Raw genomic sequence first — 18,431 nt, forward strand, 5'->3', positions numbered from 1 at the left:
TACAAAGATTTTTTTTCATTATAAAATATACTACACTCTGTTTACTGTTTATAGTACTTCACAATATACTAAATGAGAACTTGAATTGGCAAAATAAATCAGCAAGATTAATTTTGCAGTGTCCTCTTCTTCCTTCATTTCTTTCTTTCTTTCACTTAGGTCCAGATTCAGATACCAATAATCATGTCAAACAGTACCTTGCTCCACAAATAATCCCATTGACTCCGGAGTAAACTGTTACCCAACAGCATTAAAGGTATGAGAATTGGGCCCTTATTTTGTAATTTGCAATGGGGATCAGCAAAGATTCTGCTGTATTATATGATATTTGGGGCCTGATCCTGCAAACCCTGTCATCTCTACTTGGCTTCAATACCAATAATCAGGCAAAAAATGTTTTCAGGTTCTGCCCCTCAGGCCCTGATCCCACAATCATTTCTGTGATTTGTGTCAATCAAGGCCAATGGAACAACTCAAATGAACAAATGTTCCCAGGACAAGTTTTTTAGTTTATACCCTTTTCCTCAATAATGTTATTAATATGTTTTAGTTTGGTTTTATTTTCTTTCTATTATCTGCTTAAAGGAAAAGGAGGGGGAAATACAGGGAGCTGTTGAAATGATTAATACTGTGAGCCTGCTGTTTTCAAGATTTAATGTGTTCTAAGAACAGTTCCCAGATACCTACAAATGTATTTATTTTCATTGCTTTGTAAACAGCAGTCTGCTTTTTCATGTGAGATTACTTCTGTCAGTGCGGAGCTCACTCATTTTCTGAGAGTTTTAATTTATTTTTAATGTCTGAGTAAGATTAATTTGGCTCTCACAAATGATGCTGGAAACACTCTGGCCCCATTGTGAAACACTGAGGCGGCAAGTACACTGCTGGCATGGCAAACTTGATGGTTCCCATTACAAAACATTTATTTTAAAATGCTATATACCTTGCGGGTAAAATACTTAGTCTCACACATCACTAGCGGGCCTGATTCAGCTCCACAGAAACAAATGGGAATACTTAAATTTTCTGATGTAAGTTTGAATCAGGCCCTTCATCCAGGGCTGGCTCCAGGGTTTTGGCCGCCCCAAGCAGCCAAAAAAATCCCCAAAAAACCCCGTGATTGCGATCTGCGGTGGCAATTCGGCGGAAGGTCCTTTGCTCTGAGCCGGAGTGAGGGACCGTCCGCCGAATTGCCGCCGAATAGCTGGACGTGCCACCCCTCTCCGGTGTGGTCGCCCCAAGCACCTGCTTGACAAGCTGGTGCCTGGAGCTGGCCCTGCCTTCATCTGCTCTTGGGTAAGAGCAGCACCAGCATTTAAATTACTCCCATTGCAATATAAATGGTGTCTATATCAATTCTGCAATAATTGACTGTATTAGCTGTAGATATGTCTTGGACTACACTGAGAGTCGGGTCCCAAGCAGTGATGGAATAGTATCTTTGGAAGTACAAACACTGTATACCCACCTCTTGAAATATATTAAATAAGGGAGGGGAAGGTAATGATGGCTGCTTGGGTCTCAATGGAGTCCAGTAATCTATACAAATTGTGTTTTGACAAACATCTTGTGTTTTTATTTTTCATAGTTTTTCTACCTTCGTTCAGCTTTAGTAATATAATCCGCTAACTCCTTGATCCTGGAATCATCAGTTCTTAAGGCAACATTTTCCATTTGTGGATGCCCACACTGGAGACATTTTAGTCTGAACCAAACCTATAAGAAGTTTGCAATAAGGTGTTAAGGGGTTGGCCACAGATCTCCTCTTACTCCATAGACACAGGGAGTGAGCTGCATTTGCACCCTGGACTCTGAGGGGATGGGATCTGTGCTGCATTAACTGTTCTGTGCGCCTTCCCTTTTAGTGTGTGTGTGTGGTCTGAGGCTGCGTTAAGTGTTCTGTGCTCCTTCCCTTTTACAGAGAGTGTGTGCGCGCGCACGTGCACACTGCAGGGAAAGCCATCCTGCCAGAGAGGAGGAGGATTCAGAGGAGCGGGGAACTCACCATCAAACTAAACAATCTGGGAAAAACTCTGCAACCAAGCCTCCACATGGATTCTTCCATGGGCTAAGCACAACACACAAAGCAATATTCAAAAGACAAATGTTTATTAGATACACTGAACTTAATTTTTTTAAAAAAGAATTATGCAAGAAATACATTTAAATATAACAAGTACATAACATGTTATTGAAATTCTGTGCTACATTACAAAAAGGCATCTTTTCCCACTGCCAACATAAAGTGAAGATCTCTAAAATTGGCTTCGTGCAAGGTAATATTCAGCTGATTCTGGTACATGTTAAGTGGTCTGCACTTTTGTTCAGATCTGATTTGTGCTGTACCAATTTGTTCCTGAAAATGACATTAGCTCTTGGTGGAACAAAATGTTTTAATGTTCTGTACATAAGGAAACTGGCCAACACCTTCCCCTCCCCCCCAAAACAAAACCCAACAACAACAATGAACTGCTTCCAAAAAGGAAATCACAAAACATAACCCCAGGTGAGGAAAGTCTATCTGTTGTTCAGTGGGTGTATTCTCTTTTGCTGGAGAGGTAACGCCTATTAATGTGACTCAAAGTTATTATGTGGGTGTGCACTGAAAGGAGAATAGACCCTTGTGTCATGTGCTCACCCATATGAAATGAATACCAATACATTGTATTCAAGTCTCTTAGTCTCACTTATTGCCAGGCTGCATTATACAGTTGCTTCATATTACGTACTTCAGGGTGGGAGGGGTGGGAAGGGGGCAGAGAGGGAAATGTGTTGTCCTAAACAAAATATTTCTGACAGAAATTTCAGACAATGTCCTGAACTAAGATACTAACAAAAAATGCACTGTACACATTAAGGACAGTTGGCTAAAAACAGCAACATTAGTCTCCTTTGTCACAGTGGGAGTTCTGGAAACAGAAAATAGAGAATGGAAAAAGCACACTATTACATCCCCCCCATCAATTAAATCCCCCATCACTTTAACCCCCCCCCCCAATTTACATATTCTTCATAAATTGATTTAATTGTGCTTTAAATTAATGAATGTAGAGATTACTGTCATTGACAAGGACATTATTGTTCTGGGCAGTAAAACTGACCTTCACAAAATATTTGGGAGGAATAATACAAACTCATACTGAAAGTAGATGAAATATTAGTGAGTTCAAGGCACACATATTTTGGCGACTTTAAACACATTCTTTTCTTTGGAACCAGTGGTACAAAAGAAGCTGCAATTACACATCTGCCACCATCACTTAAGTACAGCTACCTACATGCTGCACACAGTGGCTTTACCTATTTATCATTTTTGTAAACGATCGTCATAAGCACTATCATAAAATGATCAGAAAATCTAATCACACACACATAATACATACACACAAATAATTAAAAATATTGACTGAAGCATTATGATATGATAAAGAGGAGAATTTCCTGTAAATAAAACTCTCAGGCAACGTTATCTATGGATACACACTCCTAAGTTACCTGGACTCTTGTACATAACATCAGTTATGAAAAACTGCTGCCATGTGTTGTCAGTGCCTTGAGAACTCATGACTGACAAATCTGGCCTGGAGGGACAATGGAAGGCTGGCTTCTATTTTCGCAATAGTATTGATTGAATCTAGACGTTCAGAAAAAGCTAAGATTGCAGTGGATTTTTACTGAGGCTACCTGAAGGCTAGATTATGTGAAAAAACAAACAAACAAACAAACAAACTTCTATGCAAGATATGTGAATATAAATATTTGGCTCCATTCCAGATATCAAACTTCTACCTGAAATTATACCTTGCCTAACAGATTCTCTTTCAGTACTTAGGACAGAGACTTTTTAATCAGGCACATTAACCAATTTAATTTGTACCTTCTCATGTGCAAAAGAATAAGTTCAAATGAAAACATCTGCTTTGCTTCTGAGTGACAAAGTCTAGCAATTTTTATAATCCGCTTGAATTGGCGATTGCCACCTTCAACAGTAAAGAAAACGTTGTCCAAATTGAGCAAGTAAGAAAACTGAACCCTCCTGTCTTTCCTGAGCTTCATCACTAGAAGGACTACAAGCATATCAACATGTGCATCTTTTTCTCTGAAGCTGAAGACAATGAATTGCCAAACATGATGTCGTTTTGTTAAATGAGTCAATATCTGAGATCATGAACTGTAAGAGTGTCTAGAAACTCCTGGTTAGAGCAACCTCAACTACCAAATGAATGCACTGGAATTTAACTGTTACCTCTCCCACCCATCTATTCAGATTCTTTCTATTAATTTTCTTCTGAACTGGAATGAGAATTAGTTTATAACTCCATCACCTCCCCTTTATGGTAGGGAACAATGAAGGTCCAGTGCACCATCAACACACTGTGGAGGAGGAGAAGAGTCTTAAATAGCAAGAAATTGATTATTTCTCATCTTGTGTCCTGGCATCTTATCAATTTAAGCAGGATAACCTGATTAATCACACAAGATAAGGCAGTGAACTCAGTCTGTCTTATAGAGAATAGCTAACAATCATCAGTGTCTCCTGCTTTCAAGCACAGATGTCCAAAGTTTCCTCTCTGAACTTCTTCTCTGTGAAGATGAACACTTCCTTTTCCTCCATTATCAGCCTTTCCCTGAAGCTTGCAGAGTGTTGAAAATCCTATAAAAATTCTGGGTGAATTAATATAGGAGGAGTCCATATCAACATCTCCTGAATTAAAGGTATCTGCGCCATGGAGTAAGAATATCAAAACAATTTTTAATGCTGTTGTATTAGTGCATGAGTCAAAAATCAGTAATATGTTGAACTCCCACTGTTAGGAGAGAAAACACAGTGCTTAATCCTTGGATCATATAGGATGCATACACTGCAAGATGAACTATCCAATGGTACAAATGGAAGAGGTCCCACAAGTTCAGCCTACTCTGAAGGCATATGGGGTATGAGGGAACTGACCAGAAAATGAGCAACTACTAGACTCTAGGAAACGTAACATGCTGATGACTATAAAACTGATGTCATGCATGGTGTGTTTAAAAGTAAAAGGTTGTAGACCTCTCTAGGATGCACTACTTAAATTATTTAGATGGTACCTTCTTGACAGTCAAGTTGCAATTAAGTACCAATGTTCTTTTCAGTCAATGCCAAGATTCCGAAGAGTGGAGTGACAAAGCTCATGAACATCAAAACTCAGAAGGAAAACATTTAATCTAGCTTCTTTTAAAGATATGAGATTTAAGGAAATTACTTTTCTCTGTTAGCTAAATATTAGATAAACTCTTAACAGTGAAAGGTTTCAGAGTAGCAGCCGTGTTAGTCTGTATCCGCAAAAAGAAGAACAGGAGGACTTGTGGCACCTTAGAGACTAACAAATTTATTAGAGCATAAGCTTTCGTGGACTACAGCCCACTTCTTCGGATGCATCCGAAGAAGTGGGCTGTAGTCCACGAAAGCTTATGCTCTAATAAATTTGTTAGTCTCTAAGGTGCCACAAGTCCTCCTGTTCTTCTCTTAACAGTGAGTTTTTAAATGGGTGGAACACTTAGAAAATATTTTGCTCTGCTTCCCAAACATAGCTATTTTTAAGTTATATCCTTGAGAAGATCTCATTCCCTGGGAGTTAGCACAAGTTGTGACTTTTCATCATGAAGCTCTTTTGATTATACTGAAAGGTACTTCCGTATTTTTTCTCAAGGAATGCAAGTAGATTTTTTTTTTGTCCATCAGGGCACGTAAGATCCAATCAAATGGGTTGACATCATGGTGAATCTTTGAATCCATCTGTCCCTAAATGAAATGTCTTGGAGAACAAGTGACCCAAGAAAGTGGCTCAATATATAATAGATCCCTCTAAACCGTGTTAGATTTTCAATAACAAGTAGTTTTCTTTTACATTCTAAAAAATATTATTTTGACAGAATGGGTGATAACTTCAACTATATATGTACTGAATCAAAAATATTAAATATTGACTGTTCACTTAAAAAGGAATTACTGCATAAATAACTTCTGCCATTTTAGCTATATTCAACACACTAACTCTTCCATTACTGGTACAGGGTCTAAAAAGCTGCATGCAAAAAAGTTTCTTCTACATCTAAATGTCTGCAATTACTGGTACAGTAAATAGCTACTTTCAAAATTAATATGTAACAGTAATAAGATACATGTAAACAGTTAACATAGAAAAGACAACATTCTAGAGTATAAACTGAATCTTCAGACACAAGGAAAACAATGTGTTTGTATTTACAGAGTCTTATGAACACAAATCAAAAGTAATCGCCACACAAATAACATTATAATATAGCTACAAAATAAAAAACATTTCAGAACAGCTTACTATAAGAATCAACAGTCAGTATCTTAATACAAAAAGGAAGGAAGTTGCGGGAAATGGAAATCTATCTTAATATCTTATTTCTAATCAGGTGCTCCTTCCATAATTACATTTTCACTTACAATGATGGCAAAAACTATTTACCATGTTACTACAAAACAGTTACTGTGCAACTACCATTGCTGTCAATGGACCTTATTCACGGGTGCTGGAATTATATGTTCAAAGTCAGGCTTGGTGAACAGGGACCCAAGAAATCCAGAAAAGGATTAATTTATCTGATTCACTTTTCTTACACTACTCCATTTCTTCCAATTTAGGTCCACCTGGGTGTATACACTCAGGGACTGATTCACTAGTTACCTCAGTAATATGCATATAATTTTATTTCATCAATATACCTAATATACTGTACCAATGTTTGGTATTTTGCTAGCAATTGAAATCTGCATACATTCCTGAGGTTACAAATGAAAAGGCACAATGCGCAGTTAATGCTCAGTGCTCCTTTATAATGTCATCAGTAACTCAGTACTGAAAATGATGACCCTCTAAATGAATCATTTCCACACCAAGAGCCAGAATACCTATTTCATGGGAAAACTTGTGGGAAGGAGATGGAGAAGAAATTCCAAGGAGAACAGATTATGTTCCGGACATGTGGTTTGTTCCTATTCCCTACAGACTGAACAAAGAGTTCAGAACCCATAAATCTCCTGGGTCTGCTGGAGATTATGGTTGTCCTTGAAGAGGCCCTTTGCGTTCATCTGCTCCAGTACTGTCTGCTTTCCTGGCTGACAGCTATCCTCAGAATTCCTCATAAAGGGAGTTCAAAGGGAATGGTGTCCCTAGCCTCTGTTTGTCAGAGGGTGGGGATGGATGGTAGGAAAGAGATCACTTGATCATTGACCTTTAGGTTCACTCCCTCTGGGGCACCTGGCATTGGCCACTGTCGGCAGACAGGATGCTGGGCTGGATGGACCCTTGTTCTGACCCAGTATGGCCATTCTTATGTTCTTAAAGTAAGGAGAGGCTTCATGGGGATAGAGGATATGGTGTCACTCCCTGCCTTCTGGTGGGAAATTGGTGCGGGAAGCGAGCGTCCCTTCCACGTGCAAACTCCAAAGCACTATGTACAGTTTCATGAATTTGTGCCCCAATTATCTGAGCATATAGTTCTGTTACAGAGATCTAAGCAGGAATGGGAGGAATATCTTCAGCAAGATTTTCAGTTTCATTGAAAAGCAATGGGCCAAAATTTGGGAGGATACTTTGGAAGTCTCTAAGCTTTCAAAATTAAACAAGTTAAAATATACTCCTCACACAGTCACATGGCTAAATGGACGGGTCCCTGGGTAGCGTTCTGGTGATGTGGGGAAATTTTCAGGTTCACACATGCCCTCTGTAGGGTTTATGGGAGCTCAATAGCACTGGAAAAGGTGATTGTCTGAAGAAATCTGTAGAAACAGAGTTGGCAGATATCCTGGAACTTCGCATAACGAGGTACCGCAAAGATCAATTTATAAAACAGCAGAGTTAGGCCTGTAGTCCCTAGCTCTTTCTATCAACACAGAGTTTACACTGTGGAATTCATGAAGACCCCCTTGACTAGGGGTCGATTCATGCAGTAGAATGATGAAAGGTACCTTGCAGTTAGCAAAGAATGATACCAGGAACTAGCAGACTTCAGCTCTACAACTTAAGGAGGTCAGAACTGGGATACAAAACTGCTTCACAGAAGTGTGCCCGTGCTGCAAGGATCATTATTTTTCCATATGCATGTAGTCCAGTATTTGTAAGACTTATAATAAATTATTAGCAACACTAAGGTTTGTTACTATGAAAACAATAGTTACTGCAACTTTTTGCAGTAGCTCAGAGAACAACCATGATGCCACTCTATTCCCTATCCATTTACAGAGGAACATTATTTCTCAAAGGTTTTAATATTTATTTCCTATGAAGCATTGCATTTAAAAAAATCTATAGTAGTGGGTGATCATGAAATAAAGTGTATTTGGTACGCCAAGCAATTTTCTGATAAAATAACACCATACTGACAAGGTGGGTGAGATAATATCTTCTATTGGACCAACTTCTTCTGGTGAGACAAGCTTTTGAACTTACACAGAACTCTTCTTCAGCTTTATATAATCTCAAAAGCTCTCACCAACAGAAGCTGGCCCAATAAAAGATATTACCCTCACCCACTCTGTCTCCCTAATATCCTGGGACCAGCATGGCTACAACAACACTGCATCATGCCTGTTAATCAGAATGATATGCCCTCTTTTAAACCAACACATTTTTTGTAGGTCAATTTGGTTAAATATTTTCAATTAACTGACTCTGAAATAACTGAAAAAATAATACAGACATCAGTCCTTAAGATATAGGCACAGCTACTTGTGAAGGCACATTCCCTACACAACATCCCAAATTTTAATTACTGATCACAAAGAAGGGGAAAACTATGTAAATATTAGTTCACTGCTATCATGCCAGAAATGGCTGAACGGGTCCTGGATATGTTTGTAGATTTTTTTTTACCTTTTAATTAATTGAAAACATTTTGTTTTAAAAGGCACATGGATATTTAGTTTCATATGGCACTGAGGGAAAAGTCAGTTTCCCATTTTATGAATCTTTGAAATTCTGTCCTGTACCAAGGCACTGCATTCTTTCTTAAGATTTCCTTTCTTTACAGTTTAAAGCCTTTTTCATTGTATCTATGAATAGTCACACAGCCATGATACGATACTGGCCTGGGCATGGCTGCTACTCCCGTGATGATGCCTGTTGCAGGATCATAACAAAGAATAGTGTCTGTGGCTTCTCCATTTTCTCGTCTTCCACCAAGGATATAGATTTTGCCGTTACACACAGACATGCCACAGTTTTCCTGTTTATCAAATACACAAACACATACATGACTATTTACAAAACCCAAACCCTATTCAAGGTTGGAGAGATAGTACAGCATTTTGACTACCAAAAGGAGATAGCTTGGTGCTATATTATTTCCTTCTGATGCTACCCACTGGAGAAAGCAGGATACTGCTCCTCTGGGTCAACCCGGGGGAAGTAGCAGCATGATAATCCTGAAGACTTGGGCTATTCAGGCATCAGGCTACGAGGTGTTGAAGCAGCTAAGTATGGCTGATTCAGACACTATACATGAGATATCCAGCGTTTGGGGATAATACAATTAAGCAACTAAGATAAGAAAACAGGGGAGTGAATGGAGGGATTGAAAGAAGAGAGAAAAGTGGAAAGACTAAATGTAACAAATGTGGACTGGGAACAGGGAGAGAGGTTAAGGGAACAGAAGTAGGTAACAATTAGTGGTTAGAAAAAAGGAAAGGAAGACAGAGCCAGGGATAGAGTAAATAAGAGACAAAGAAAGGAGATGCTGGGTTCTAGAGGAAAAAAGGGAGGCTAGGAGTTATTTTGTCCTAAAGGAGAGACAGAAAGAGGGAGTCAAAGTGAAAACACTATGCAGAAAATGGTAAAAGGAAGAGATGGAAAGTGGGGAGAAAGGGCAGAAGCAGATCTCTTCGAGGGCATTTTCCCCTCCATTTTATAGTGTTTCATTAGTAGATTTTCAAAAAACATGGTGAAATTTATTGCTATAGGATGACATACAAATAGTATCCCAAGGGGAAGGGCACACACAGAAATTCTGTTCAGAAGGCTCATTCACACATTGCTGTGACACTGCTCTCTGCTGCTTTTAGTTCTACACAGACCAGTTTATTGCTCTGTTTAAAACATTTTCCTACAACATTTTGTAGTTCTAATCAATTTCAAGGAAACAATATTTTGACTAAACAAAAGGATCCAATTGAATTTAGTATAAATCCATGTTTGGATGTGTTACATTGGGGTAGTGGTTTCCAATAAGTAGACTGCCCATTCTAACATATTGGCGCTCACCTGAAGTGTTACTTTTAGATGTTTCATGGTTTGTTTTTGAGTGTCTAGACTATAAAGAGTAAGGAAATGATTTTATCATGGAGGTCATGAATTCTGTGACTTTATCAGACCTCCATGACTTCCTTGGCTTCAGCCCCCACCAGAGCAGCAGGGCTGAAGCAGCTATCTGGCCCTGCTGCAGGAACCACGCTAGGGCTGGAGCAGCAGCCAGGGTGGACTTCAGGGCTGGAGCAGCCACAGGGGCTGGAGCAGTGGCTGGGTGTGGAACAGAAGCCAGGACTGGGTCCTGGGCTGAAGCAGTCACCTGGGCTGAAGGAGCAGCTGGGGCTGGAGCAGCTGCCCGGACTAGAGCAGTGGCCAGGGCTGGTTCAGCCCCCAGGAGCCAGAGCAGTGGCTGGGGCTGGAGCTGTGGCCGGTGTTGGAAAGTCAAGGTCAGGTTGTGGGCTTCCCTGACTTTATGTTTATTGCCCACGACCTGTCCATGATTTTTACTAAAAATACCCAAGGCAAAAATCTTAACCTTAATAAATGAAAAGCTAAAACTAGTGGATCTGAGAGATGTAATTTAACAGAGTTTCATATCAAACTCATTTCATATCAAATTATTAATACAAGGAAAATAAAATACATTTTTAGACATTTCAAGTATTTTTAGTGTTTATTACCTGTCTGCTGAATGTATTCTGTACATGCATCCAATAATCTTCAATTGGATCATAGCAGTAAATTGCCTTGGTGAGCCCTCCCGCGACATAGATTAGATTATTTAGAGATACAGCTGTTATGCATCTCTTTGCAATGGGGATAGTTGCACGGAGCAACCAAGAATTAGTATCAGGATCATATGATTGAACCTGAAAACAAGTAAACACATTTTAGGTTTAACACCACAATTGAACCAAAATCAAACTTATTATCTTAGGTACATACAGAAGTTTTGATTCAAAGAGATTAAAGATAACAGTATCTATTTGTATCAGAGGGGTAGCCATGTTAGTCTGGATCTGTAAAAAGCAACAAAGAGTCCTGTGGCACCTTATAGACTAACAGACGTATTGGAGCATAAGCTTTCGTGGGTGAATACCCACTTCGTCTGACAAGTATGTCCAAATATGGACATTAGATTTCCTGACGAAGTGGGTATTCAATACGTCTGTTAGTCTATAAGGTGCCACAGGACTCTTTGTTGCTTTTTACTGTATCTATTTGGAGTGCCTCACAAAAAAACCAAAGTAACTCAAGATATTGCTATGTCAAAAACATACACCTTGTTCCTACTGTACATCTGCAACATTAAAAACAAAAAATATTAAACAGCAGCAACTTACATAATAAATTATATAGTATATTACATTCTTTACTTAAATATGCTGTTTCATTAAGAACTTGTATGGCTCTTAATACACAAAGCGAAAGATGATGTGACTACGACAAAGACTGTATTAATGGCATAACTGTGCTTTATTTAGTTAGCTTTTTCTACTGTGAGATATATACTTTGCATTCAGGCAATAGACTGGGCCAGGAGATTTGTAATTCAGTTGAAAAATCTCTCTGTATAACTTACATTTTTAGCAGTATTATTAAGATACGTAGAAAGGAAATAAATATAGTTAACTAACCTTGTCAGAGCACGTGTTGTCATCAGGACCTCCACCAATCACAAACAATTTGCCTACACAGCTGGTTATTGCTGGAGAACTCACTGCTTCTTTAAGTGGAGCTACCTCTGTCCATCGATTGGAAAATGAATCGTAACATTCTACACTGCTGAGTCGACTTTGCCCATCATACCCTCCAACTACATACACCTATGCAAAACAAAGAGAAAATAGCATCTTCTTTATCTTTATCTCCAGTTTTAATTAAGCAAGTATAGGATTAAACTCATTCAAAGCTTCAGTGCCTCAGTTCTGATTTGCTATATTTTTGAATGCATAGGTTTTCCCTCCAGAATGCTTCTATGCAGAAGAACAGGAATATTGCCTTTTAAGATTCTGAGCTAAAGAATCTCAAGAGAGCAGCCATACATTGATATGTGGGGATACTGGAGTCAATGGACACCTGAACATATGTTACAAATATGGACATTAGATTTCCTTCTTACTTGAACATGCTCTATAAGAAATCTCTATGATTATCTTCACTGATATTATAAATTATATTACAATAATATAAATTTATAATAATATAAAATTATATTCAGAAATAAAAAGAAACTCTATTTAACTTAACCCTTTTCTCCTCAACTTTTTACTTCTCTCTTTCCTGTCTAAAATGACATTCTTTACTCTGATTTACCTTTTGGTCATGTATTTTCTTACCTGGCTGCCTATCACATAAGTTACAGTTTAAGAAAAAGAGACTCACAAGTATATTACCATTAGCATATTGACAGATATACTGTCTCTGCTCAATTTGCTCACCTCAGGTCAATCCCAACTTAAAGCAGGTGCTGTTATCTCTAAGAAGCTACATACTACAGTTCCCTGATAAGTGTATATATTGCCACTCACGCTCATGAATGAAACCTTTGGGGATCCCCGATCTCATTTATTGTATTTGTGTAGAATAATAAAATAGGCCTTTGGAAATGCAGCAAGAATAAGAGTTTCTTTACTAATTTATATTTTGATTTAAAGGTTCAATATACATGCAGATTATTAAATAAAATAATCTGCATGTAAATAAAAAGGCCCAGATATTCTGCTAAAGTCACAATCAATTTGAGTTAGTGGCTGCATAAGTGAAGGATTTGCAGATAAAAGATGTCTAAGGCCCAGTGTTATTTTATGTACCAAATCATTGTTGGATACATGCTTTAACCTGTGTGTTTATGAAGAGGTGTAATTTGCTGCTCATTTGTACCCATAACATTTATCTCCTTTTAGATCTTCCACAATGTACCAGAACAGCGCTCCATTGCAAAGAAACAAACAAACAAACAAAAACCGGTTACTCACCTTCTTATAAATGTTGTTCTTTGAGATGTGTTGTTCATGTCCATTCCAATCAGGTGTGTGTGCGCCACGTTCACAGTCGTCAGAAAGTTTTCCATTAGCAGCTGACCCTTGGGTCAGTTGTGGAACCCCCTGGAGTGGCGCCTTCATGGCGCTCCATGTATGACCCTGCCGAGCCAGCCCCTCCTCGATTCCTGTTTGCCGGCTACTCCGACAGAGGGGTAGGAGGGTGGGTATAGGAATGGACCTGAACAACACATCTTGAAGAACAACAGTTACGAGAAGGTGAGTAACCATTTTTTCTTCTTCGAGTGCTTGTTCATGTCAATTCCAATCAGGTGACTCCCAAGCTCCAACCCAGAGGTGGGGTCGGAGCGCTGATTGGAGCACCGCACTGCTGAACGCTGCATCATCTCTGGCGTACTGGGTAATAGCATAATGAGCGGTGAACGTATGCACCGAGGACCACGTTGCTTCCCTGCAAATTTCTTGTATCGGGACCTGGGCCAGGAACGCCATTGACGAGGCCTGTGCCCTCGTGGAATGTGTTGTAAGTGCCACGGCTGGGACCTTGGCCAGCTTGTAGCATGTGCAGATGCAAGACGTGATCCAGGAAGATATTCTTTGAGATGAGACCGGGAGTCCTTTCATCCGGTCTGCTCCGCTAAAAAGAGCTGGTTCGATTTCCTGAACGGCTTAGTGTGCTCGATGTAGAATGCTAGTGCTCACCGAACATCCAATGAGTATAGCCTCTGCTTTTGACTACTGGCATGAGGCTTAGGATAGAAAACAGGTAGAAAAATGTCTTGGCTAGTATGAAAGAGTGACACTACCTTAGGAAGAAAGGCTGGGTGAGGCCCGAGTTGCACCTTATCCTTGTGGAAGATCGTGTAGGGTGGATCGGAGGTAAGAGCCTTTAGCTCTGTTACTCTCCTAGCTGATGTGATGGCCACCAGGAAGTCTACCTTCCACAATAGATAGAGAAGGGAGCAAATCGTTATTCGCTCAAAAGGGGCCCCATTAATTTGGAGAGGACAAGAATGAGGTCCCACACTGGGACAGGCTGTCTGGTCTGAGGATGTAGGCGTTCCAAACACTTGAGGAAACAGCCTACCTTGGGGTTAGCAAATACCGATCGGCCAGACGCTCCTGGGTCGAAGGCTGAGATAGCAGCGAGATGTACTTTGATGGATGATGCTGCCAGTCCTTGTTGTTTCAGGTACAGAAGGTACTCTAGAATGAGTGGCATAGACGCCTGTAGTGGAGGTGTATGCTGCTGGGCACACCAGCAAGTGAACCTTTTCCACTTAGCTAGATATGTTGCTCTAGTAGATGGTTTCCTACTGCCAAGTAGGACCTCCCTTACTGGTTCTGAGCACAGAAGCACCATAGGGTTTAACCATGAAGCTTCCAGGCTGTGAGATGGAGGGACTGGAAGTCCAGGTGGTGAAGGTGACCATGGTCCCGAGTGATCAGATCGGGATGCAGTGGTAACTTGATTGGAGTGTCCACATACAGTTCCAGGAGCGTGGTGTACCATTGTTGTCAGGGCCACACTAGGGCCACCAGAATTACCTCCGCTCTGTCCCTGCAGACCTTGAGAAGTACCTGGTGCATGAGAGGGATCGGGCAAAAGGCATACAACAGGTGGCCTCCCCAGGGAGGCAGAAACGTGTCCGTGATTGAGCCAGGACAGCGATGCTGGAAGGAGCAGAACATTGGACACCTCCTGTTGTTCCTGGTGGTGAACAGGTTGACCCGGGGAAACCCCCACCCTTGGAAGATGGTGTGTATGACATCCGGACAGATGGACTACTCGTGATTTCGGAACGATCTGCTGAGGTGGTCTGCTAGTTTGTTCTGCCCTCCTGGGAGATAGGATGCCGCCAGGTAAATGGAGTGGGCTATGCAGAACTCCCATAGCTGGAGGGCTTCTCGACATAGGGGGGAGGAACAGGCTCCATCCTGCTTGTTGATGTAAAACATGGCAGTGGTGTTGTCCATCATCACTACCATGCACTGACCTCGTAGCTGGGCCTGCAAGGTTTGGCATGCTAACCATACTGCCCTGAGCTTCTTGTTGTTGATATGAAGGGGAAGCTCCTCCTGTGACCATAGGCCCTGTGTTTGTAGGTCTCCCAAATGTGCGCCCCATTCCAGAGCTGATGCGTCTGTTACAAAGGAAAAGGAGGGCTGGGGGCTGTTGAATGGAACTCCCTCGCAGACTACCCAGGGTTTGAGCCACCACTGGAGGGACTCAAGTACTTGCCCTGGTACCATGACCACTACATCCAGACTGTTGCGTCCCAGGCGGTAGGCTGAAGTGAGCCACGCCTGGAGTGGCCTGAGCTTCAATCTGGCATGGTGGACCATGTAAGTGTAGGCTGCCATGTGGCTGAGGAGACTCAGGCATCCCCTTGCTGTGGTGGTCGGGAATTGCCTGAGGCCTTGAATAATGTCTGTCATGACCTGGAATCAGGTCTCTGGCAAAAACACTCTTGCCCGTACCGAGTCCAGCAGTGCCCCGATGAACTCTACTCTTTGGGTCAGTGACAAGGTTGACCTGTTCACGTTGAGGAGGAGACCCAGTCTGCTGAAAGTATATCTGACTAATTGGACTTGAGACTCCATGTGCTCCCTGGTGCGGCCCCTGAGCAGCCAGTCGTCGAGGTATAGGTATACCTGCACCTGCCTCCTTCGAAGGAAGGCTGCTACAATGGACATGAACTTGGTGAACACTCAGGGGCTGTTGACAGGCTGAATGGGAGGACCGCAAACTGATGTTTTTGGTTGACCACAAACCAGAGAAATCGTCTGTGTGCTGGTCGAATGGCTAAGTGAAAATATGCATCTTTCATGTTGAGGGCAGTGTACTAGTCCCCCGGAGACCATGTGGAACTTCAACGTTATCATTAATTTGTTGAGTCCTCGCAGGTCTAGGATGGGTCTGAGACATCCCTTGGCTTTGGGGATTAGGAAATAATGGGAATAGAATCCCTTGCCCCTTAGCTCCTGAGGAACCTCCTCCACTGCCCCTGTTGCAACAAGCATTTGCAACTCCTGGATAAGGAGTTGCTCATGTAAAGGGTCCCTGAAAAGGGACGGGGAAGGGACGTGGGAGGGAGGGGAGGAGCAGAATTGGAGAGAATATCCCACTTCTACCATGCAAAGAACCCAGCAGTCCGATGTTATTTGGGACCACGCACGGTAAAAGTGGGATAGGTGATTCATAAAACAGGGGGAAGGATCCAATGTCATGGTGGGTGCGCAGTCCTCGGGCATCCCTTCAAAAGGCCTTTTTAGAGCCAGATGAAGGTTTGCCTATAGCCATGAGTTCCTCCTCCTGGCTACTCCTGAGGAAAGGGTGCAGGCAGCTGAGTCTGCTGAGTCCAATGAAGTCTGGAGAGAGGTTCGCGCCACTACCTTCCCTTCATCAATGATAGCCAAGAACTCAGCTATGGAGTCCGGTGGAATCAGCTCCTTATGCTTCAATATGGAGGCTCACGAGTTGAAGTTGTACCTGCTGAGGATAGCTTGCTGGTTAGCTACCCTCAGCTGCAGGCCCCCAGTTGTGTAGATTTTCCTGCCAAAAAGGTCCATCCTTTTCGACTCCTTGGATTTAGGGGCCGATCCTTGCTGCCCCGTCTCTCTTTCTCATTCACCGCCGATAATACGAGAGAGCATGGTTGCAGGTGAGAGAACAGGTATTCCTATCCCTTGGAGGGAACGGAGTACTTGTGCTCTATCCCCCCTGGCGGTGGGCAAGATTGAGGCAGGAATCTGCCACAGAGTCTTAATATTGCTCTGGATAGTTTTTATTAGTGACAGAGCTACCCTGGACGGTCCCTCTGGTGCAAGGATGTCGACCATGGGGACTTCGGGTTTGACCACCTCCTCCGCCTGTAACCCCATGTTACAGGCAGTCCTTTGTAGAAGGTCCTGGTGGGCCCTGTGGTCAATTGGGAAAGGGTCCGAGGTTGAAGCTCCCGCCACCACTTCATCTGAAGATGAAGATGAGGAGATCAGAGGTGGTACAGGGTCCTCCTGACCCTCTGACTCCCTGATCTCCTCCTGTTCAGCCTCTGGGGCCTTTGTGGCAACCGTAGCCTGGCCTTGCAATGGGTTGTGCCTCAGAGTTGCCTTGGTGGCGACCTGCGCCAGCTGTGGGGCTTGTGCCAAGGTCGCCTCGGAACCACGGGGCATAGGCTGATCTTTGGTTGGGGTGATCGGTGCTCCAAGGCCACCGAACGGGAGCCCTGGGCCTGATGGTAAGCCCAGGGGGTCCAAAAAGGCCATTGCACCGGAGGCTGCCACTGGGGTTGCCATGCCATTGGTGCCTCCCTCCGTTGTTTGTCGGATCTATGCCTGCTGCGACAGGAATAGTACGAGTCACCATCTGAGTTCGAAGACATGGATCTCGACTGAGATGACCATGGTGGTGCCGCATGATCCTGCGCCGGGAACCTGTGCCGATGATGCAGGGGACAGGTGTCGAGATGCCCGGGCCAGGGACCGATACCGGGAATCTGGCGTCAGGGACTGGGTGTCAAGGGTCCAGTGCCAAGGGACCGGTGCCGAGAGTCGGTTCCAGTTCTCTCTTGGAGCCAGGGATTGCTGCTGCTCACTCGTTGGTGCCGGGCAGGAGAGGGAGACCGCCACATCATGGCCAGCTTGCCTCTAGATGGCGATGGTTGCGGTGACACCGGGGGCTTATCTCTGATCACCGGGGGCTGAGGAGTCATCATCGCTGTTAAGTCTCTGGTGACTTCAAACGTGTCCGGTGTGGAGGGTAACTCCAACTCCTCCACCTGGCACTGCCCATCCCGGGAGTCGCTGTACACCAGACTCGACAGTCCCATCGTGGGAACTGAAATTGACTGCACCCACTCTTGCTGCCTGGATGCCGAGGGCTCCTTCATGGGACGTCCTGGTACTGCGCCTGCAGATCCCGTTGTTTTCTGCACGGGGAATGCCCCCTGTCGGCTTTTCTATGCCGCTTGTACGGCACTGGTGAATGTGAGCGGTGCCGGGTTGTCTTTGCATCCTGCAGTGCCAGAGAGCGCTGGTGCCGAAGGTCTCTTAGACTAGAGTCCTTCCTTGGTACTGTGTCACGTACTGATGCTGGGGCGGTCCGCAGTAGACTGGGGATGAAGGGCGGATTCCATAAGCAACTGCCTCAATCGGAAATATCACTCCTTTT

The 18,431-nt window shown here is 42.8% G+C and overlaps 1 protein-coding gene across 3 annotated transcripts in view; it reads right to left on the reverse strand.

Annotated features, from left to right (window-relative positions):
* Positions 1–6,225: 6,225 nt before the first annotated feature.
* Positions 6,226–18,431, reverse strand: part of KLHL24 (kelch like family member 24) — a 46,966-nt gene continuing 34,760 nt past the window's right edge. For all 3 annotated transcript variants that reach the window (XM_005282467.5, XM_005282468.5, XM_042853542.2), the window contains 3 exons: positions 11,894–12,082; positions 10,937–11,125; positions 6,226–9,237 (listed from right to left, as the gene is read on the reverse strand). In XM_005282467.5, the coding sequence (XP_005282524.1) occupies positions 9,037–9,237; positions 10,937–11,125; positions 11,894–12,082 (579 nt within the window). In that variant the 3' untranslated portion in view covers positions 6,226–9,036. The remainder of the gene's footprint in view (positions 9,238–10,936; positions 11,126–11,893; positions 12,083–18,431) is intronic.

The sequence above is a fragment of the Chrysemys picta genome, chromosome 9 (genome assembly GCF_011386835.1).
Source record: "Chrysemys picta bellii isolate R12L10 chromosome 9, ASM1138683v2, whole genome shotgun sequence".
NCBI lineage: Eukaryota > Metazoa > Chordata > Testudines > Emydidae > Chrysemys > Chrysemys picta.